General features: G+C 43.5%; 1 protein-coding gene across 4 annotated transcripts in view; it reads left to right on the forward strand.

The window, feature by feature from the left end:
• Nucleotides 1-14,504, forward strand: part of TAF15 (TATA-box binding protein associated factor 15) — a 32,055-nt gene extending 17,551 nt beyond the window's left edge. For 2 of the 4 annotated variants that reach the window (XM_077836449.1, XM_077836452.1), the window contains exons 8-16: nt 6,459-6,493; nt 7,057-7,089; nt 8,840-8,949; nt 9,751-9,880; nt 11,719-11,823; nt 13,256-13,340; nt 13,432-13,520; nt 13,626-13,728; nt 14,099-14,504. In XM_077836449.1, coding sequence (XP_077692575.1) covers nt 6,459-6,493; nt 7,057-7,089; nt 8,840-8,949; nt 9,751-9,880; nt 11,719-11,823; nt 13,256-13,340; nt 13,432-13,520; nt 13,626-13,728; nt 14,099-14,138 — 730 coding nt within the window. In that variant the 3' untranslated portion in view covers nt 14,139-14,504. The remainder of the gene's footprint in view (nt 1-6,458; nt 6,494-7,056; nt 7,090-8,839; nt 8,950-9,750; nt 9,881-11,718; nt 11,824-13,255; nt 13,341-13,431; nt 13,521-13,625; nt 13,729-14,098) is intronic. The other 2 variants (XM_077836451.1, XM_077836453.1) reach the window with 2 other exon arrangements.
• The last annotated feature ends 8,535 nt before the right edge of the window (nt 14,505-23,039 follow it).

Raw genomic sequence — 23,039 nt, forward strand, 5'->3', positions numbered from 1 at the left:
GCAACACAGACCCAGGGTCTGGGCCACGCCCCCAAAGCTGCAGACTTAACTGAAAACATCTCCAGCACCCAGACACCCAGTTCCCAATGGGATCCAAACCCCAAATAAATCTGTTTTACTCTGTATAAAGCTTATATAGGGTAAATTCATAAATTGTTCACCCTCTGTCACTGATAGAGAGAGATGCACAGCTGTTTGCTCCCCCAGCATTAATCACTTACTTTGGGTTTATTAATAAACAAAAGTGATATTAAGTATAAAAAATAGGATTTAAATGGTTTCAAGTAATAACAGACCAAAGTAAGTCACGAAGAGAAAATAAAACAAAACACACAAGTCTAAGCCTAATACATTAACTGATTACAGGTAATATCTCTCCCTCAAAGATGTTCCATATAAGCTTCTTTCACAGACTATACTCCTTCCTAGTTTGGGCCCAATCCTTTCACCTGGTGCAGTCGTTAGTTCCAGCAGACATTTCAGGTGGTAAGTAGGGGTTTTCTCATGACTGGCAGCCCACTTTGGCAGCCTGCTCCACCCCCTTTTATAGCTCTGTCACAAGGCGGGAATCTTTTCTCTCTGGCTCTCCACCCCTCTCAGGGCCGGATTAACATTTTGTGGGCCTGGTGCCAAACATATTTGTGGGCCCCCCTTAGGGTCCATGGAGCATGCGGGGGGCCAGGTCCCCAGAGCGAGGGACCAGCAAGAGGCAATGGGGCATGGCATGTCAGGGCAGCCCCACTCCGCCCAGCCCAGTGCGAGGGCACTATTTACAAACAGGCAGTTGCCAGATGCACAGTGGCCCACCCGGCCCTGTGCTGCCAGCATGCCCCCTTCCCCTCAGGGGTGGGCCCATGCCATGCCACACAGCCCCGCTGCTGAACACCAGAATACCTTCCCCTCCACCCCCCGGATTCCCTATGGCCAGAGTATCCCCGCCGCCCCAGACCCGGGGGCTCAGGGCACAGTGCAAGCAGAGCAGGCCAGGGCCCCTTCTGAGTATGAGCCCGGCTCCATGACGCTACTGCCCCTCCTTGTAAATGGAAAAGTACCAGATTTAAGATGGATTTCATTATCAGGTGAGTAAGACCCCTAGTCTCTATTCTTCCTTGGTTGGCCCACACGTACACAGGAAGGTTTGCAGATAAATAAACCATTTACAACCAATTGTCCTTAGTCAATGGGAGCCATCAAGGTTCTAAACCACCATTAATGGCCCACGCTTTGCATAATGACAATAGGACCTCAGAGTTATACTTCATATTTCTAGCTTCAGATAGAAGAATGATACATGCATACAAATCGGAGGAATATATTTAGTAGTTTATAACCTTCATTATGATACCTTACAAGAGACCTTTTGCGTAAAGCATATTCCAGTTAAATCATATTCACACTCATAAGCATATTTCAATAAAACGTATGGAGTGCAATGTCACACCAGACTATGCCAATAGGTTTGAAAATAAATGAAGATGGGTGGATACCAGCTTACAAGAAAAATCTAATGACAGCATTTTTGTGGCATTAGGGTTAATTTTTGTGAATGGTGATTAGGATTCACTTTGGCTGCCTAGAATTCAATTTTTTGCATTGGTGATATAGCTGAATTTTTTGCTAGTTTTCTGACTGATTAAAGGATGTTTTAAAAACCGGAACTCAAGCTGATTATCTGTCACATTCAGTCTATATATAAAGCTTCTAAAAGGCAGTATACAGTGTGATACTAGTTATGTTACACACATCCCAGGACAGGGGTGTGTATTCTGTTGCATCCATGTATTGCCAAACAGTCCAGTTGCTGAGACTGTTTTCTTAACTAGGTCTTCATGGTAAATGTGAGGCTGCACAGCATCAGCTGTTTAGAGCAAACAGGTCTATGTGACTTTTCCCTCACTTAGTGCAGAATTTTGGATCGATATCCATGCGCCTCTTCTCTTTCTTAAGAAACCTAAACTCATGTTGGGAAGATGAGAAATAAGATGTTTAAGTCCCTGGGTCCCCAGCAGCTATTTGCAACGATCTCAGGGGAAAATGTAATACTAAAGTACATGTGAAAGAGGAAAATCTGTCACTTACATTCATCCAAGAGGTCTGCCATCTAACTAATACAGATACATTAGTTCAGTTGGTCACATGAGACATAGCGGAGAATAACCAACACTGAAGCACGTTAGGACAACAATACACTTCTACAGAATACACCTCTACCCCAATATAACGCGGTCCTCAGGAGACCAAAAAATCTTACCACGTTATAGGTGAGACCGTGTTATATCGAACTTGCTTTGCCCCCCCCCCCCCTTTTCCCCCGGTTCCTTGTTCCCTGACTGCCCCCTCCAGAGACACCTGTCCCTAATCACCCAAAGGACCCCACCCCCTACCCAACCCCCGGCTCCCTGTCCCCTGACTGCTCCGATCTCTAGCCACACCCCCCTGCCCCCTGACAGGCACTTACTGGCAGTGGTGGGAAGCGGAGCAACATGGCCCCGGCCACTCCACTCCGCCACCTCCCAGCCACGGTGCTCCGCTTCCCGCCGCCGGTGAGTGTGGGGAGGTTGGGGAAAGGATGCCCTCCGCGCTCACCAGCGGCAGGAAGCGGAGTGACGCGGCCACAGTCCGCTCCACTTTCTTTGCCCCGGCCCCAGCTGTGTCGCGGGAGGGCGGGGGGGTTGGGGAAAGGTCTCGCACTCACTTGCGGCAGGAAGCAGAGCGCCGTGGCTTGGAGCTGGCGGAGTGGAGCGGGCTGGGGCCGGGCTGCTCCGCTTCTGCCGGTGAGTGTCGGGGGGGATCCCTTCCCCCAAAACCCCTCCCCCAAGTGACATGGCTGGGGCTGGGGCAAGGGAAGCTGAGCGGGCTGCGCCCCCCAAAATCCCCTGGGCCACTCTGGGACTGCGGGGCCCAAAAGGGCCCCCCCCACAGCTTCTGACTCCCAGACCCTGCAGGGGGGAGCCCCTGGCCGCCCCTGAGACCCTCTGCCCCTTATCCAACCGCTCGGCCCCGGCTCGGCACCCTTAATACGCTGCTCAGAGCAGTGTGTCGGAGCTTAACCGCGTTGTATGCGATGCCATGTTCTATCGGGTCACGTTATATTGGGGTAGAGGTGTATAGTAAAAATATAAACAGTCTATAAGTTGCAAAAAGTGATCTCTATTGGGTAGTAATGCTTTCAGCCTGTGGCTTCAGGCATTACATATCCAGCTTCACCTTCTTGAATCCTGGGGCATACATTTTTTACTCACAGTGTTCATTTTCCATAACATCCTGATTGTTTACTGTAAATAAGTGTCTTATTTCTCTATCTACATCTTTCATGTTGTATATTTACAAACCAGAAAAAATGCACGTTCTGAATCGTGCAGTCCTGGTGAACTGGGGAAGGAATCCAGAGTTTGAAATCTTGAAGACAAAATTTGCGTGACTGATTCATTCACTATAAATCAGTGTACCTAGTTCTGAGCTAATATGCCAATGGGGCAAAGTTTTTAACTGACATTTAATAAGAAGGGTACAAGGAAACCTGTTGGTCGGTTCTTAGAGGATTGAAGTGAATTGTGGGTGGCAGAAGTGTGTTTGCAATAGAATTTTTGTGATCACCATTCTTGTTTTATCATCAGTCTTTAAAATTATCCATCCTTTAGCAGAGGCTACTGTAAATAGTGTTTGGAACCCATACATTTTTATCTTTCATGCAGCTGAATATAATTGCATATGAATGTCTGCCATTTAGTGTTTCAAATAACTTTGTGTATATATAACATTTGAAAGTCAACAGCAAGTTCATGAAAATAGATCCTAGCTGAAGGTAATATTCCATGAATGTAAATATATCAGCAGTTGCTGCAAGGTTTTGTCATGATATAACAGCTGTTTTCCTTGTATGGTAATAAGTCTTTAAAGCTAGCTTACATAATGATTAATGAAATCCTGGCCCTTGTTTTAGACAGACTTACCGTCACCTCACAGAAAACTTTTGACTTTTTAAAATTGTAAATTACATCTTGCATTCATGACTTCACATTTGTTGTAACAGAAAATGTATATACAGTATCCTAAAGAAATGAATCCCATATTGATGCTTCATAGCCTTGTGACGGGTTGGATCACAGAAACCCCCTGGGGGCTGCCAACTGATGTGCCAAGACTACTTCTGCCCCTGCTTTCCCTGCCAGCTTGGGACTCCAACACCCTGTCTTGTTGAGCCAGACACGCCAGTCTGCTCCAACACAGACCCAGGTTCTGAACCATGTGCCCCAAAGCTGCAGACTTAACTGAAAGCAACTTAAGAAGTGTTCCTATCTTTAACACTCAGATCTCAACTCTCAGTGGGGTCCAAACCCCAAATAAATCCGTTTTACCCTGTATAAAGCTTATACAGGGTAAACTCATAAATTGTTTGCCCTCTATAACACTGATAGAGAGAGATCCACAGCTGTCGTTCCCCCCTGGCCCAGTATTAATACATACTCTGGGTTAACTAATAAGTAAAAAGTGATTTTATTAAATATAGAAAGTAGGATTTAAATGGTTCCAAGTAGTAACAGACAGAACGAAGTGAATTACCAAGCAAAATAAAATAGAACACGCAAATCTATGTCTAAGAAAACTGAATACAGATAAAAACCTCACCCTTAGAGGAATTCCAGTAAACTTCCTTTTACAGACTAGTCTCCTTCTAGTCTGGGTCCAGCAATCTCTCACACTCCCTTTAGTTACTGTCTTTGTTCCAGTTTCTTCCAGGTATCCTTGGGGGTGGAGAGGTTATCTCTTTAGCCAGATGAAGACCAAAATGGAGGGGTCTCCCATGGGCTTAAATAGACTTTCTCTCTCTCTCTCTTCTACACCTGTGTAGAATCCAGCTACAAAATGGAGTTTTGGTGTCACATGGGCAAGTGACATGTACACGTATGACTGAGTTTCTTACCAGCCAAGCCACCTTCCTGGGAAAGCTCAGATGTGGATTGGCATTTTCAAGTTCATTGTTGGCTTAAGTGGTTCTTGATTGGGCATTTAACTTGCACATTCCTTTCTCAAGAAGCTGACCAAATGCTCTACTAAGGCTACTTAGAAATCAGGCAAGTATACAGCCAATATTCATAACTTCAAGTACAAAAATGATACATGCATACAAATAGGAGGAATGTATTCAGTAGATCATAACCTTTACAGAGAGATGTTACATGGCATATGTAGCATAAAACATATTCCAGTTATGTCATATATACATTCATAAGCATATTTCCATTAAGCCTTATGGGGTGCAACGTCACAAGCCTATTTTACTAATGTCCCTTATTTTGAGCTCTTGTCCCACACCTGGACTTTGACAAGTTGAGAGATTGGAGTTAATTAGGAGTCCCTCCAGATTTTAATCATAAACAAACTACTGCAGTGGCTGGTGCATTAACTGTGGGGCAGAACCTCCAAGGGTTAGGCAAGGAGTGCTAGTTGAGGATTTTTACTTGTACTCTCTTTATCTTAGTTACTCTGCATAAGAGTTCCCACAATGAGAAATGAACTTTCCAGTTTACTGCTGGTAACTGCTGTGGAAAACCTGCACTCCCACACAAGCCGGCAGTCTTGTAAACTTGGAAAGGCTTGGCTGTTAACTTTAAAAATGCTGCTGATCTTTTTCTAAAGGCCTTGAATATTGAGTGTTTTAATCCTTGCACCTGGATTTAGTTGTTAATGTTAAATATGGGAAATATCAATACCATGAACCACACATTAAATAGAATAAGTGTGGGAGATATCAGGCTTTTACTTCCATTAAATTTGGAATGGGACTTCAAAACAACTAAACTCCCCTCATTCCCTGGCAATCTGTGTGTGTAAGCTATTAACTTGGTCTACATTTTGTGCCACAGGTTTCAGAATGAATTAATTAAAAGTTCACGACCTCTGCTATTGAAGCTCATTCTCATACACACACTTTATCATTAATGTCAAATGCTAGTAGTACATTGTTGTACAGATTCCCAGATCCTCACACATCCTACTTCAGAGTGTGCTTAGTAATACTAATTTATCCAAATTTACTTGAATGCATAAGAATAGAGATTAATTAATTTCAGTTCACAAGTGGTAATTAACTATCCATGCAGCTGCTAGATTGGAGTAAAGCCCACTAATTTTTATAAAAAGTATGCCTCTGTTTTAAATGCCAGTTTTAAATAGCATTCGTTTGGCTTGTGAGCTGGAAAAGGGTTTTTTAATTAGTGTATACACCCACCTTTGTTTCAGCAATTCTTTTGGAGATTAGTTTCTGGGATTCGTACCCTAGGAGATTAGCTATCTGAAAGAATAATCTTTGAACGCAAATAAATAGTGTGCAAAACATAGAGGTGTTGCTTTAGCCAATAGACAATAACTTTTGATCAGATAAGTGTAGATTGAGCCTTAGGCTCAGCACATAGAGACTTGAGGAAGAAATCATTTCTTCAATTTTTCCTCTGCAGTGGTGGTGACCGTGGTGGCTTCAAAAATTTTGGTGGTAAGTGCCAAGTATCCAAAATGTTTCAGTGGAAATTCTGTATAAATCTAAAAGCCACCAATATCTTATTACTATCCAGTAGAAGCATTCTAGCGTTTCTGTTTTTCTGGGGCTGGTGTGTTTGTGTGCTTTAAAAGTCAATCTTTTAACAATAAACTGGATTTCTACTCTGTCAAATTGCATGAAAGAAATTGTGGAGATTTACAACCTTCACCGGATTTTGGGTTTTTTGTTACAAATGCTGCTTTGAAAGGTACTAGTGACAAAATAATTGTGGTAAACTGCTTGGTCGTCTGACAACCAGCATTTGCAAGATAAACACCAGCATAATGCTAATGTGGCAGATGCCATATACTGCAAGCTAAAGAACGTGTTAACATTCTGCAGATGCCTGCTATTGAACATTTTAATCTAAATATTCTCCAGATCTCTGGTTAGTGACTTAGATTTTAGATACATTGCATATGTAGCTTGAATATCTTCTTATCTTATTTAACAAGCTCTTTAAAAAGGCTGTCCTTGCTAAAGTAGCCTTTCTTTCATTTTTTTTACCCATTCTACAGGTCAAAGGGATTATGGACAGAAATCAGATGCTGGTAAGAAAACAAGCATTGTGTGGATTGCAGCTCTTCATCCTTCATAGCATTTGTAACATATGCAAGCACTTTGGAGAATCTTGACCAATTAGAGAACTGATCTGAAAACAACAAGATGACATTCAATAAAGACAAGTGCAAAGTACTACACTTAGGAAGGAAAAATCAAATGTGCACGTACAAAATGGGGAATAACTGGCTACGGGGTAGTATTGCTAAAAGGGATCTGGGGGTGATAGTGGAACACAAGTTGAACATGAGTTATCAATGTGATGCAGTTGTGAAAAATGCTAATATCGTTGTGGAGTATATTAACAGGCGTGCCGAATGTAAGACATGAGGTAATTGTCTCCCTTTATTTGGCACTCATGAGGCTTCAGCTGGAGAACTGTGTCCAGTTCTGGGTGACACTTTAGGAAAGATATGGACAAATTGGGAATAGTCAGAGGAGAGCAATAAAAAGTTTAGGAAATCTGACCTATGAAGAAAGCAGGTCCCCCCAGTTTTTTTAACCTAAGTCTTGAAATATGTTAAGGGACGTTATAAAGAGGATGGTAATCACTTGTTGCTCATGTTCACTGAATGTAGGACAAGAAGTAATGGGCTTAATTTGCAGCAAGGAAGATTTTGGTTAGATATTAGGAAAAACTTTTTAACTGTTAGGGTAATTAGGCTTTAGAATGGGCTTCCGAGGGAGGTTGTGGAATCTTCCTCATTGGAGGTTTTTAAGAACAGGTTGGACAAACACCTGTCAGGATGATATAGGTTTACTTGGTCCTGCCTCAGTGCAGGGGGGTTGGACCTGTTGAGTTTTCTAGGTCCCTTGCAACCTTGCATTTCTATGATTTGATGTACTTCAAAATGCATGCCTGGAAAGAGGTGGGGTGGCTGGGATCTTTGTGTGATTCAGATGTAGTTTAACCAGGTGGGCTTTCTTCTGAGACAGATCAGCTCTGTTAAATACTGGCGCATGTCACTGTACAAGCGTATCCTTTCAATGTTTAACGCGTTGCTCAGCAAGTAAAAGTCAAGTTTTGTCCAGTGAATTCTGGATCGACTTGAGTCAAGTAACTGATGATGATCTTGTTTTCCTTGAAGATGCTGAATATAGATAACTTTCTGATTTAGATTATTTTGGCAACATTCTTTTAATTTTTATACTTGTTTCACCATAGTCCTTCACTAAAACTTGAAGGACTTTTCAAAAGCTGAATTACTCTTTACAATTGCTATTCACTTTTTGCCCTCTGTCTTGGATATGAAAGTAGACTAATCTGTTTCACACTTATTTTTGGTTTCATTTTTCTGATTCTTTTATGCTGATACAGTGCTTTTGTGTCTTCCGTGGTATTTCAGTTAAATTTTATAGGTCTCTTTTTTATTTAAAATCTATGCATTTGGGGCCTACTCTACTTGAATGTCCTAGGTGCAGAGAAAAGTTGTCAGATAGTCAATGTAATCATTCTGTGACGTACTGTAGCACCCTAAGGCTATCTTTCTGTACTTCTGAAGCTGTTGGTGTTAGCGCTAACAGAACGACCTCAGACTTCTCTCCCTTCGTTAATATGAGAGCTCCCAATCCGCCAGGTATCCAAGGAAATGTTGCAGGACCACAGATATGAGTCTAAAATGATGCAGGTTTTCTCTGACCTCAGATGAAGTAACATTTTTAACGGCTGCAGCATGTAACATCTGCTTCTGGCTAATCCGTACAAAAGCATTTGGTAAAAAAACTTACTTTTTTTAATAGATACAGAATCTGACAACTCTGATAACAACACCATCTTTGTGCAAGGACTTGGAGAAGGTGTTTCGACAGATCAAGTGGCTGATTATTTCAAGCAAATAGGTATTATAAAGGTGTGTGTGGTGACAGATCATTCGGAAACCTGTTTCAGAGTAGCAGCCGTGTTAGTCTGTATTCACAAAAAGAAAAGGAGGACTTGTGGCACCTTAGAGACTAACCAATTTATTTGAGCATAAGCTTTCGTGAGCTACAGCATCCGATGAGGTGAGCTGTAGCTCACGAAAGCTTATGCTCAAATAAATTGGTTAGTCTCTAAGGTGCCACAAGTACTCCTTTTCTCATTAGGAAACCTGTAGATCGAATATGTTGGAAGTGTCTTGAATAGCAGCATGTTTCCTCCCTTTTATTTCCCAGAAATTGTAGATCTTTCTTTTATCCTACTGGGTTGCGGATGACAGTTTACAGAAAAAGAAATTGCTGGTCCTACCAACTTACTAGCACAGATGTCAGCTGCCATTTCTCTTTTCTATTCCTAATTCTCTAATCAATTCCCTTACCACATGTCCCTATCAGTAGAAAATCTCAAATGCTCCAACAAGTAATTATGCTCCATGACCCACTCACTCAGGGCTTTTCTTCCTATCCCCAGAAATCCAAATCAGGGCTCTCATTCACTGTACTTGACCTCAACTAATGTCCAAACAAGGCCTGGGGCCACTTCATTTTAAGGTTCATGCTGTGAGCTGGAGGGCAGTCAGTATTCTTCCATCAACCACTTTGTTTCTGTAAGCTAGCCCCCAGGAATCTCCTCTGTGAACACTAATTAATTATAACAGCTCTTACTGTTAACTGGCTCAAGCAGTTTTCTCCATTAACTGTATGTTGAGGAAATACACCTTTTTTTCCCCCCCCAGACTAACAAAAAGACTGGCAAACTTATGATAAATCTATATACAGATAAGGATACAGGCAAACCAAAGGGAGAAGCAACAGTATCTTTTGATGACCCTCCTTCTGCTAAAGCAGCCATTGACTGGTTTGATGGTAAGATTGCCTGTTCTTCCTTTTGTGCGTGAAACTTAGCAATCAGTAGAGACTGCATATTAATGTTCACATGTGGACTGCATGCCACTTTTTAAATTCGTTTCAAACAGACTCCTGTTTTTTCTCTGATGTACTAGTTGCGACGAAAACCATTATTTATGGGGCTGCATGTCAGTTGTTCCTGTATCCAGTTTAGCTAATGTGAGGGTGGGTTTTTCTGGTGTGATTCAAGACCATGCATCTTCATGTGCAGCCCATGAAACTAGAATATCGCAGTAAGCAGGAGAATACAGACTGATGTATGGTGTGGGAGGTATCATGGTGTTGGTGGCAGTGCCTAGAAACCCCAGACAAGGTTAAGAGCTCATTGTGGTAGACACTCTACAAACACAGTGAAAGAAGTCTTGTGCACTAAAGAACTGACAATCTAAATGGACAAGATGGACAAAGAGCAGGAGGGGAAGCAGAGGCACAGAACAGTGATCTGCCCAAAGCAAGACAGCCTGGAAGATGGAAATGGAACCCAGGTCTCCAGGCTTCCAGTTTTGTTGCCCTGTCCATTAGACCACACTGCCTCCAAAAGTACTTCAAACCAAATTAAATTGAGCCCTATCATGATTCTTTTTGTAACATCTTCCCTTCATTTATGCTCCTATTTTTCCTTCATGTGGATGCTTTCTTTAACATTTATCTGTGAGAACATAAACTTGGGCACTGCAGTAACCAATGTATATAGCTAGTTTGAGCATACAGCGTATGGTACTAGCTTATTATTCCTTAAACGCTTTATAACGGGTGTTAATTGCATCTTACAATTAAAACCATATATTAGCAAAACAAGTCCTTCAAAATAAGATTTTAAAAAACAATATTTTGCCCCATAGCTAGAAATTATCGCATAGCCAGTTGAAAGCTTGATCAGAAGCTTTGGGCTGTGCCCTGAAGCTCTGAAAACTGTCTGTCTGTAATGGAGAGGGGGAGCAGATTCCAAAAACATGCTTCTGTCAGTCTTGAAGAGTTCCACTGCAGAAAAAAGGACAGTTATACTGCTTTATCGTAACAACAAGTTTAAACAATATTAGTCCCCATTCTAATGGCTTTGTGTTTCCACTGACACTTGGCATACATAGACCTAAGCATCAAAGAGCGAGGGATGTGCTTAGGCTTGGAGTTCATGTAATGGTAAGCAAAAAGAAATTGACTAGCAAATTGTTTTTGATGCCTTATTTTTTGCTACTGTGTTTCAAACTGATTGATCTTAAGGACATTACTATGGTTGCTGTATGATGCACCCTAACAGTAATAGGCCCCATAGTGTCCTGTGATAAAACTTTAACTTTTTATAATACATGCTGGTTGCAACCTTACAATAAACACGTGCCTGTCTTTTTCCCACGTGGGGATATATTGGTTCCATACTATATATTGATATGGAAACTTGCTGTCTGATTGGCAGGATCAAGATTCTTACATATTTAAACTGCCCTATACTGATGTCAAGCATAGCAGGGAAATGTGTTACGTGTTTGCATCATGTGACCTTAATTTAAATTGCAACTTGTAGATCATACTTTGATTTAAATACGCATCTCTTTGTGATAGCATATTATATCAAGAACAGATGTAAATACAAATCTGTATCTCCTTACTGTTTGCCATCTGTGCGTTGATGTGATACGATGCTACAACTCATATTTTCAAAAGCATTTTGGTTTACCGGGATGTTTTTTCTCATACTGCTGGTGTTGAATTTAACAATGCAAGTTATGGTCCCTTTGGATCTTGCTGTTCATTATTGAGCTCCTGTGAGTTGTTCCTCTTTCTCTGTCCCCCTTTAGGAAAGGAATTCCATGGCAACATTATCAAAGTTTCATTTGCAACCAGGAGGCCTGAATTTCTGAGAGGAGGTGGAGCAGGTGGTGGTGGCAGCGGACGTCGAGGTGGTAGTAAAACTGAGAGGGTCTTTCCTTGTGCATGTTAAATGCTTTAGCTTGTGATCTCTCTTTTTTTTTAAAAAATTATTATTAAGAGGACAAGTAATTTGGCAGTAATTTGTTAAATAATGAAGTGTGGGCTCTGGGAAGGCATGGTGGAAGAGATTTCTGGCACTTAGGGGGTTAGTAGGGATGGCACCAGCATGTGGGAGTTCAGGAAAACTGAAGTCTGTAGTCCACTCTTCTGGACTGGACTATAACTAGTTCTATATGTTCCCAATGCGGAGATGCTCTCTGGTTCAGTGCTCATTCTGGCTTATAAAGAAATGGTGAAGTAGCAACTTCAAGGCTGGGCGTGTATAATTACACAACACTGCGTTCTCAGCGATTGTCTTAGGATGCATTGTCTGGGATTTGCAAAGGGAGTGCAGGGAGTTGGGCACCCAACTCCTGCTCAAAGTTAGTGGAAGATGGGTGCCCAACTCCCATAGCCCTCTTTGAAAATCGCAGACCCTTCGCATAGTACAGCCTTATCAAATGAGTCTGCCGGATATTGATCTTACTACACTTCCTTTAACATGAGGGTTTTACACATTGTGACTCTTGTGAACAAACACTAGTTTTTAGGCCAAGAATTTTAGGTGGCTGATAAACAGATCATTTTTAAGAACTCTATTTTGTGTAAAAGGTCAGGACTCTGATGCCAAAAGCAAGGACAGAATCCTGGTGCGTGTATTGGAATAACCCTGGTGTACATGGTCAGGGAGAGCATATATTTAGTTTATTCTGTGACTTGATCTGTTCATGTGTGGTTGGAGTTGGATGTGTATTAGAATTTCAGTGAAACTTCAGTAATGCGTGTGACAGAGTTCAAGCTGATCAATTATAAATCTATCAGCTGGTAAAGTACTTGTAGTGCCGAAAAGGGAATAAGTAGAAAACACATGAGCGGACTTTTCTGGCCACCAGGTGCTGCTCCTGCACAATATTTCCCCTTCTGCGTGAGCTGAAATAAGCACATTCATACTTGAAGCTCTATAGCTGCCCAAATACATACACTGGGGGAGACTTGAATCCTGCAGTTCAGAGGTTTGACAGATGTTTAAACTCCTATAGAGCATTTGCAGTACCTTTAAATATTAAATGTTTTCTCTTTTGGCTAATTACATTTTAGCATTTCATAAGAAATTCTAAAATGCTCAGTTTGTAAATTACACTTTGTTGTTATTTATAGGCTGTCATCCATTTCCAGAGTTCCTAATTCACTGAAACTATAATCTTAGAAGGTGGCTGATTAAATCAACTATCTCTTATTGCTCTACCAAGAAACTGAGTCTGTCACTTGGGGCCTGAAGTCAGTGATAGTCTGCAAATAAATGTCTCGTGTGTAGATTACAGGAGCACTTCCCCTGCTTTATTCTAATTATAATTCTATCCACAGGATCACGAGGTGGATTTGGAAGAGGTGGAGGCTTCCAGGGTAGAAGTGGGGATCCCAAAAATGGTGATTGGATTTGTCCTAACCCGTAAGTGTTGTTTTAGTTTGGTAGCAGTGTTTCATGTATGTACATTCAGTTGTTGAGAAAACTCCGTCTGAGGAATCTTTGTCTCTTTCAGGAACTGTGGTAATATGAACTTTGCTCGCAGGAATTCCTGCAATCAGTGCAATGAGCCCAGACCGGAAGATTCACGTCCATCAGGAGGAGGTGTGTAAGAGATCAGCATAAGTGTAATGAGTTGCTTCTGACGGTTTTAGTTACATTTGTGGCCTTTTAACAACATGGTTTTGATCTTGCATTTCTCCCTTGCAGACTTTCGTGGGAGAGGTGGTTTTGGAGGTGAAAGAGGATACAGAGGGCGCGGTAGCAGAGGGGGTGACCGAGGTGGTGGCTATGGTGGTAAAATGGGAGGAAGGTAAGCATTATCTTTGCTACTTTGTCAGTGCGTGTGGAATGTAGATTTTAGGAGTGTGGGCTTTTCTTTGACTAATAGAACATGTGATTGGCTGGAACAGTCCGGGGGAAGTCATGGATCATGAAGTAACAGTATTAAGCACATGTATTTTTCGTAGTATAACTGTGTGTTCATAATGTAGATTCCTTTTGCTAAAGGACATACAAACACAGGTCACTAATAATAATTTCTGCTAGGCAGATGTCAGCTATCAGCAGTTGGCAATGCGCACAGTAGAAGGGGAGGGTAAAGAAGGAATTTGCACAAGTTGGTGTGGGGAAGGATGGAGTTTTACTGTGACTCGCTAGACTCTCAGATTTTTTTCTTTCAGAAATGACTTCAGAAATGACCAGCGCAACAGGCCATATTAGAGACCCTTGTGAATGTTCTTTTTGTCTCTTTGATGCAGTCAGTAGTGAAATTGCCGGAGTTTTGCCTGCTGCTTTACCCATGGCCGCTTTTGGATGGCGAATGACATGAAATTGGATTTTTATTTTGGTGGGAGGGACTGGGGAAGGTTTTTTTTGTTTGTTTTTTTGGGGTTTTTTTATTGTTTTTTTTTTTTTTAGCAAGTCCACTGAAATTTCATCTTTAATTTCCAACATTCTCCTGTTTTCTCCCCCTGAGCTCTTCAGCCGGCTATAAGAAGGAACAGAATGAACTGTAAAATATTGCCAATATCGAAAGTGTTTTGTAATACAACAATAAAAGCTGATTGTTTTATTTGTGAAATCTTACATTGTTTTTCCAATTACTTCGTAACTTTAAGCCCCATCCTTTCTCTCCACATTCCCTGTCTTTTTGTGGTGCAACCTGTGTAACAAATAAGGGTCTTGCTTACAAATGACATTACGCTTTATGTTCCTAGCTCCATTAAGTGCTCTTAGAACCTCTTTGGTTTAGTCCAGAGGTGGGCAAATTTTTTGGCCCAAGGGCCACATCTGGATATGGAAATTGTATGGCAGGCCATGAATGCTCACGAAATTGGGGGTTGGGGTGCGGAAGGGGGTGAGGGCTCTGGCTGGGGGTGTGGGCTCTGGGGTGGGGCCAGAAATGAGGAGCTCAAGGTGTAGGAGAGGGTTCCAGGCTGGGGCAGGGGATTGGGGTGAGGGAGGTGAGGGCTCTGGGGTGGGGCTAGGGATGAGGGGCTGGGGGTACAGGAGGGTGCTCTGGACTGGGACCGAAGGGTTTGGCCGGTTGGAGGGGGATCAGGGATGGGGCAGGGGGTTGGGGTGCAGGAGGGGGTCAGGGGTGCAGGCTCCAGGTGGCGCTTACCTCAATCAGCTCCCAGAAGCAGCAGCATGTCTCCTGTCTGGCTCCTAGGCAGAGGCGCGGCCAGGCAGCTCTGTGCTTTGCCCTATCCTCAGGTGCTGCCCCTGCAGCTCCCGTTGGCCGTGGTTCCTGGCCAATGGGAGCTGTGGGGGCGGTGTGTGGAGCCCCTTGGCTGCTCCTACACATAGGAGCCAGAGTGGGGACATGCCACTGCTTCTGGGAGCCACGCGGAGTGGGGCAAGCCTCCAACCCTGCTCCCCGGCTGTAGCTCGAGGGCCAGATTAAAACATCTGGAGGGCCGGATGCAGCCCCCGGGCCGTAGTTTGCCCTCCCGTGGTTTAGTCCTGGAGAAGCTACTTGCCATCCATGTCTTTGGCCCCAGAGCTAGCAGCGTAGCTCAGTGGCAGATCCACAACTCCCCTACTTTGCACTTTCCTTCCCTCCTTGCTGAGCAGAAGCTCAAGTCAGCCCTCACCTGGGAGCGTCTACTACTCTTCGGAATTCACTGCGGTCCCTCTGGGAAACCGTAAGATGCCAGTGTGTCCCCATGCTGTTTGGGACTTGATCAAACTAAGGGAATGTTAAGTCAAAAGCTGGGACAGGATGGCTCAAAAGAGAAGTAAATAGCTACGTACCGCTTCACCTCTGAGTCACTGCTGTTGAAACCAATGCGGTGGTGAACAAAAGTAAAGAGGCAGATATTCCATAGCCTCTTTAAGGATGAGTTGGGCTCTCAGCCCACCTAGTAGAGGGGTAACCCAGATAATTCAAGCCACAGCGGGCACTCAGCAGGGAAGCCAACGTTTGAAGGAGCAAGGGAGAAAGCCTCCTAAAGGTGGTCCCTCCAAATCAAGGCTGCAGCGGATTGGTGGGTTGCTGAGAGAGTCTTGCACTGCTGCTTTGTGAATAACATTCCTGATCTTTAGTGCTCATCGTACACCAGCATTACATCCAGCATCCTAAAGTAAAGGTAGGACAGCTGATAGTCTAAGGCCTCCTACAGGGCAAAATATTATCACTGTGGGCTATGAGGGCCAGTTTTGATCCTAATAACTGGATGGGTGGCTGATCCGTGTCTGTAGTCAGTTTGCCTTGTTCAATTCTGCATGGACTTGGGAAAAACAACAAAAGGCTTTTAGTTAGTTTAGTAAACGCTGACATATGGCATGGTGCACATTCTGTGTTTGTAATCTTAGGATAACCTCCCAGTAACAGTAGAATATTGACAGGATCAGCCTCCTCGTCTTGTAGATCAATTGGGTATGATGCAGTTTTGCTGTGTGAGGATCTTTGAGGCATCATCTCAAAAACAGACCTCTTGTCAATTCTGCATGGGTACTAAAGATACCACGACTCTTAGATCTAACCGATGCCTTTCAGTGTCCGTTTTTAGAGCAGAATGGTTGCTGGACATTTTCTATGTCCCCAAGGGATGTGTCCCCAAGCCTCTGTTTGCCAGAAGGTAGGAATGGGTGACAGGGGATGGATCACTTGATGATGACCTGTTCTGTTCATTCCCTCTGGGGCACCTGGCACTGGCCACTGCCAGAAGACAGGCTTCAGAGTAGCAACCGTGTTAGTCTGTATCCGCAAAAAGAACAGGAGGACTTGTGGCACCTTCGAGACTAACAAATGTATTAGAGCATAAGTTTTCGTGGGCTACAGCCCACTTGATCGGATGCATGGAATGGAACATATATATTGTGGAGGGGGAGGTAACGTAAAACTAAATGAGTGCTTCCCATTTTCACCCCTTTTAGGTGTTATGTGTTTCCCCTGAACCACATCAAGACTGGAGCCGGTGAGCATCAATCTGCTTTGATGTTTCTGTGCAGGCGGCGTTGCCATGTTAGTCAAACAGACGTTTGCTCTATGGCTTCTTGTAGATTGTAGATGTACTTTTTTGGTTTAGGCCTTAAGTATGCAACACCATTCAGCTAGGCAGTCTGTATTGTAAATTCCTATGCTCATGTGATTGCAATCTTGTTGCAGCATAACCGCCCCCCCCCTTAAAAACAAATACCCTGAACAAACTGAGGTTTCCTAGTTTGTAAATTGCCTTGGCTTTGACTGGCGAGGGCCAGTCCAAAATACACAGGCAGAGTTGTTTATTACCCACAGAGCTTCATAGCTATGCACTGTGATTTTGCCTTCCTGATAGATGGAATCCTGGTCACAGAGAGCTTACCATCTCAAGCCCTCGGGCTCTATGTGGATGCATGGATCCACGTGCACAATTCTCCATGCAGGATTGGGGCCTCAAATGAACACGAGCCAAGGCTGATGAGCAGCTGGGTTAGTGGGAGGACAACATAATTATAAAGTCATGAGGAAGGTGAGTTCACATATCTAGAGTTTAGCGAGAAGCTTGTCACGTCAAATAAAACCCCCTTCGGTATAGAATGGCTTGAATCAAGTCAAATACGCCACTAGCAAGAATAAAACTTAAATCTTCCCCTTCTCCCCACCGCACATGCTCACCTGGCTAGGCAGTGCTGTTTGCCCCTTGGGCTAGTTTAGGGGCGAGCAGCACACCTGGCCAAGGGGAGCAATGGGGAGGAAAATAGAATATCAGGGCTGACGGAGAAGATGGAGGAAGATTGATCTCTGCACCAGCACCTCCTCACTCAGGTAGAAAGTGCTGCCTTGGAAGAGCCAAAGCAAGGACAGTGAATTGCAGGAAGTGGCACAAAGGGCCTTGGTCACTTATCTAAGCAGAGGAAACTGAACAGGGTGTTAGTTCTTTGGGCATAAAAATGCTTCCAAATTGCATGAGTGTAACTTAATAGCCACCCTCCCCCGCACCACCGTTTGAGATTTAAAACCACTGCTACCTGCCTTTTTCATTTCAAATCAGGTGCAGTCTCAATAGCTCCCACTGAGACCTAAGTGCTTTCCCTTAGTTAAGAGCATCTGTGCTTTCAAATGGCCTGATGCTGCGTATGCAGGATGATAAATCTTAATGCTGCCTTGGGTGCCTGAAGTCCATCTGTCTTACTAAGCAGGTAAATGACCAATTAAACTGGCCAGGCCAACCACTGGAGCTTTATTCTTCCCGCTGTTGCAATGAAAACTTCATGTCGCTTGGGTTGGGTTGAGCATTGCTGGCTGCACCACTAATTTTGCTACCAATGTTTTGCACCTTTCTCATGAAATGAAGGACCCTTTTTGCTGAATGCTGTGTCTTGTGGGGAACTTGCTGGCCAGCCAGGGAAGGGTAGCATTAGCCCTAATGACAGATCCACTCTCTTAGCTGGTCTTGCTTAGATACAGCATTAAAGACAGTGGCGTGTTTGTTTTTTATTGTGGTGTTTTTGGGTCTTGTAACCAGTGCAAAAGCCCAGATGAAGGTTTAAGTATGACAGCACTCCTACCAGGTCCATCAGTGGATACTGGATGAAGATCAGTGGAACAAGATTTAATGAGGCAGGAATTGGCATCTGGTTTTTGAGCTAAAAGGAAAATGAATAGCTGGGAGCTGCCCAGGAGCTGTGTCCAGACTTGTGCTTTCCAGACAAGGTAGCCACAGCTGCTAACTCTTTGCCTTCCAATTAAGCAGGTTACTGCTCTTTGAACCCATAGTGTCTTGCACCTAGGCTAGAAAGCTGCCTGTATTTACTCCCAGAATTACGGCGCAGTTGCAAATCTAAATCAGTGCAACTCCTAAAGGGTTCAGCGGAGCGTTTCTGGTTTTATATGGACTTATGTAAATAAAGATAAGATGCTTTTATAATACCCTGCCTTCCTGTAGCAATTTTCATTAGTAGACTTCACAGCAACTTTACAAAGGAGATTAGTATATTATCACCATTTTACAGCTGAGGAAACTGATGTACTGAGAGGAGACCTGACTTGACCGAAGTGACCCAACAAGTGACTAGCTGAGCCAGGAATAGAGTACAGGTCTCCTGAGTTCTAGTTGGCTGTACTGTCCGTTAGGCCAGCCTGCTGTAAGATGGAAAGCTTTCTGTCCTGACAAGTTTATAATTAATGCAGCCAAAAGGAGAAACAGGCCAACAGCTCCTGTACAGATCATGTAGGGAAAGATTGGCGGAATAAATGGGTTTGAGGGCTGTGGGGTAAGGATTAATTCTTCCCCCTTCACTCCCCCGATCCCTACATGTACAGCACCTAACACAAGAGATGTAAAGACTTTGCCATTTTTAAAAAGGCCAGCGGGGGTGTTGTTTCGGAAGGTCTTGTTATGAAACAGTGACAGATTATTTATAAAAATGCATCTGGCACTTGCCAGGAGGAATAACAAGTTTATAAAATAACTACATACCACAGAGAGATGCCAGCACAGAAAGCGGGGATGCAGTAATTCCAGAACTTGTAATGCCACAAAAATAGCTAAGAATTCAACACAAGGCCAAGCAATTTCAGTGCTGTCTCCCGCTGGTAATAGCTTATCTAAAGTGATCACTCTCCTTACAATGTGTATGATAATCAAGTTGGGCCATTTCTAGCTGGTAATAGCTTATCTAAAGTGATCACTCTCCTTACAATGTGTATGATAATCAAGTTGGGCCATTTCCAGCTGGTAATAGCTTATCTAAAGTGATCACTCTCCTTACAATGTGTATGATAATCAAGTTGGGCCATTTCCAGCTATGGCCCAGCTTGATTATCATACACATTGTAAGGAGAGTGATCACTTTAGATAAGCTATTACCAACAGGAGAGTGGGTTTGTGGGGGCGGGGGGGAGAAAACCTGGATTTGTGCTGGAAATGGCCCAACTTGATTATCATACACATTGTAAGGAGAGTGATCACTTTAGATAAGCTATTACCAGTGGGAGAGTGGGATGGGAGGAGGTATTGTTTCATGGTCTCTGTGTATATAATGTCTTCTGCAGTTTCCACGGTATGCATCCGATGAAGTGAGCTGTAGCTCACGAAAGCTTATGCTCAAATAAATTGGTTAGTCTCTAAGGTGCCACAAGTCCCCCTTTTCTTTTTGACTTCAGTGTAGCTAGGATTGCATCCAGTAGAAACACCAAGATTAGCCAAGACACAGGTATCTATTATGTTTCCACCAGTAGGTGGCACCTGCTCCTGCCCCAATTTTGGTTGCCCTCAGTTTCGTTATACAAGCTTGGCAACAACACAGCAGTCCAAATTCGCTCTCGGGTGCGAGCAGGCTTTTTTAAAAAAACAACAACTCCTCAATTTTTAGTTCTGACACCCCTCTGTAATTCAAACGAGGCCCTGATCCCGCATAAGTGGTTGTATGCCTGCTTAACTGCGGGCCCGCTGAAAAGTTCCTTTGGCTCCAATGAAGTGAGACTCAGTGCGTAAAGTGAAGCATGCATATAAACCCTTGCAGGATCAGGGGCCTAAGCTTGCGATGTGTTTTACTTATTTTTACACACGCATAACTCAAATAGCTTTAATTTAAAAATAGTCTTCTGGGAACTGTGTGGTTCAGGAGATGGAAGATACACACTGTCTTTCCCACTCAGCTCGATGGGTCAAATCAAGCCATGTCAGTGCTAACCCAAGGTTACACTGGGTATGGGTAAGGCCCCTCATTTTTGGGTTACCAATTTTTACCTTGGGTTTTACAAAACCCGCTATTGGGTTGTACTGATTTCCCCCTGAATTTTGGCCACTCAAGTACATGGAAAATACTGATCACGTTAAGGAAATCCAATCCATTACATTAGGTAGGTGTGCTTATGTTAATAAATTAGTCTAAGTACAAATGCAAGGTTGTCTGTTAAAGTAAGGTACGGTAGTGGAAGATACGCACCTGTGCAGGTGGGTACTTGAGTCATAAAAACAGAAGTACAGTAACTCCCTGGAGCCGGCTATCCGCTGTGGAAGGAGAGATGGGGGCTCAGTAACCTGGTCAGGTTGCTGAACTGAAGTGGGCCCAGAAATGGAAGAGTTGGAGGAGGTAGCATGAGGAGATGACTCCCTTTCTGCTTCTGGGCCCACTTGTCTCTCTTTGTTGTTTTTCTTCTGGCCTCCCATCCCCCAGTGTTAATCCTGATATTTACCCAGAGAACTATGCAATTAATTTTGTCCTGTTTTTAAAAAAAATTTATAATAAACACTGATAAATTCCTGGGAAATTTTAAGCAAAATAAAGCCTGAAAATGACCTCCTGAGCTCCCTTACAACCCTGATATTCTATGATTCTATGAACACCTTCCACTTGATTTTTTTTTTAATTGCATTAAAATTGCCTTGAACCTTTCCTATTGCTAAACAGCTGTTAACCATTCTGTTGGTGGATGGGAGAAAGGCCAGCTTTGAAAAGCGGCTGCTATGTAGGAGCTCCTTTTCATCAAGATTTTTCTTATGTGCATGAGACCAATGGGAAAACGTTATCACAATGCAACAGGAAGTTACATATCTAATCCCTGCGCATCAATTCCATCTGCCAGAAGGCCCGGCAAAGAGTAATTCTTGTTGTCATTTTGTTATCAAGATAACAAACAGAGGAGCCTGGAATGCTTGGCCGATAGTGATTCAGAATGTTGGTTTATAAACTTTTCCTGAACTCACCTCCACCGGAACCAGACGATAATTTATTTGCTGCTCGGCACTGCTACGCCATCACCCCCCGTATATTTTCATAAACCTTTACGGCTGCAGAGCTGCTGCTGTAGCGATGTATTTTACCCTCCATTACGTTTTTTAGGCTACAATTACAATACTAGAGGCTGCAGTTCAGGCTAAGCACTGGGATGCGAGCCACCTTAGAATCAGAGGTTCAAATTCTGGAAGTCTCATCACCTGCTGGGGGAGAAAAGGAGAATTTGAAGTCCCTGCAGTTACGATCTTCCAGAAACAAGGCCCTGTATGGATGTTCAAGAAGTTGTGGTGCTGTTGTACGGTGTCTGTGGCCAAACTTCCCCTCCCGGTGCTGCTCTATAGCGTGTTGGTTGCCTGGTTGCTGTTCTCCTCCTAAGAGGTGGCTGCATTTCCATGCTAGGTTAATTGATTCCTGGGTCTAGGTAATTTGCAATATTCTTTGGGATTTTGTGTGATGAAAATGGTTTAAAGCCTTGAACCTGAGTCTCTCTCAGTTTGGGGAAGAAGGAAAAGTGGCAAGGTTCAAATTCCTGGACGTAATTCCCACCCTACATTGCAGTTCTGAGTTTGATCCTGAACCTGAAAGGGTCTTTAGTTCAGGTCTAAGTTCAGCTGTGTCCAAATTCTTGAAAGAACTATCGCTCTCACAGGAGCGGCTGAACTTACGTTTCTGGTTTTAGGGGCCAAAATCTCTTGAGCAGCAGCTTTTCAGACCTGGGCTTTCTAGAATCCAGACTTGAGCCTGGGCCCTGACTCTGCCTTGAGCTCAAGGCTGGCTCCTTGACCCAGCTTCGGCATGGGTCAGACACCAGCCTCCTAAAAATCACAAAAAGAAAAGGAGTACTTGTGGCACCTTAGAGACTAACCAATTTGTGCCACAAGTACTCCTTTTCTTTTTGCGAATACAGACTAACACGGCTGTTACTCTGAAACCTAAAAATCACAGAAAGGAAACTCAGGAAATGCAGTTAGAAGGTTCAAACATTTCTTGAGTCATTAGGGGGCCCTGGTTCAGGTGCTTTTCCAGACACCTCTGCGCAGCGGGGTAATGTGAGGATGGAGTTTCCTGCTTTGTTTGGACCTAAGCCAGTCACTTTCCCATAGTTGTATTCTCAAGTGAAACAGCAGATGGACGGTTACTTCCTCAAGCCATCTCACACACTGATGCGTGTGTAGGAGACTTTTTTTTTTTTTTTGCTGCTAAAGGGACTGTTGCTTAGAAGTGCCCTGAGGAACATTCTGATCTTGTATCCGCTTGGCTGTGCCGGTAAACGGACACCAAATATTCCACTGAACCACCCCCTCCCGCATCTTGGCCCCAGTCTCTTATGATATCCCACCTCGCCCCTCCAGGCATTCACGCTCATTGCCCTGATATCTGAGCATCTGCCCCAACTCCAGCCTTGCCACTCCCTTCGTTTCCTGTCTTTGGGCCGGCTATCGCTCAGCCTCC

The sequence above is a fragment of the Eretmochelys imbricata genome, chromosome 17, assembly GCF_965152235.1.
Source record: "Eretmochelys imbricata isolate rEreImb1 chromosome 17, rEreImb1.hap1, whole genome shotgun sequence".
In the NCBI taxonomy this organism is placed as follows: domain Eukaryota; kingdom Metazoa; phylum Chordata; order Testudines; family Cheloniidae; genus Eretmochelys; species Eretmochelys imbricata.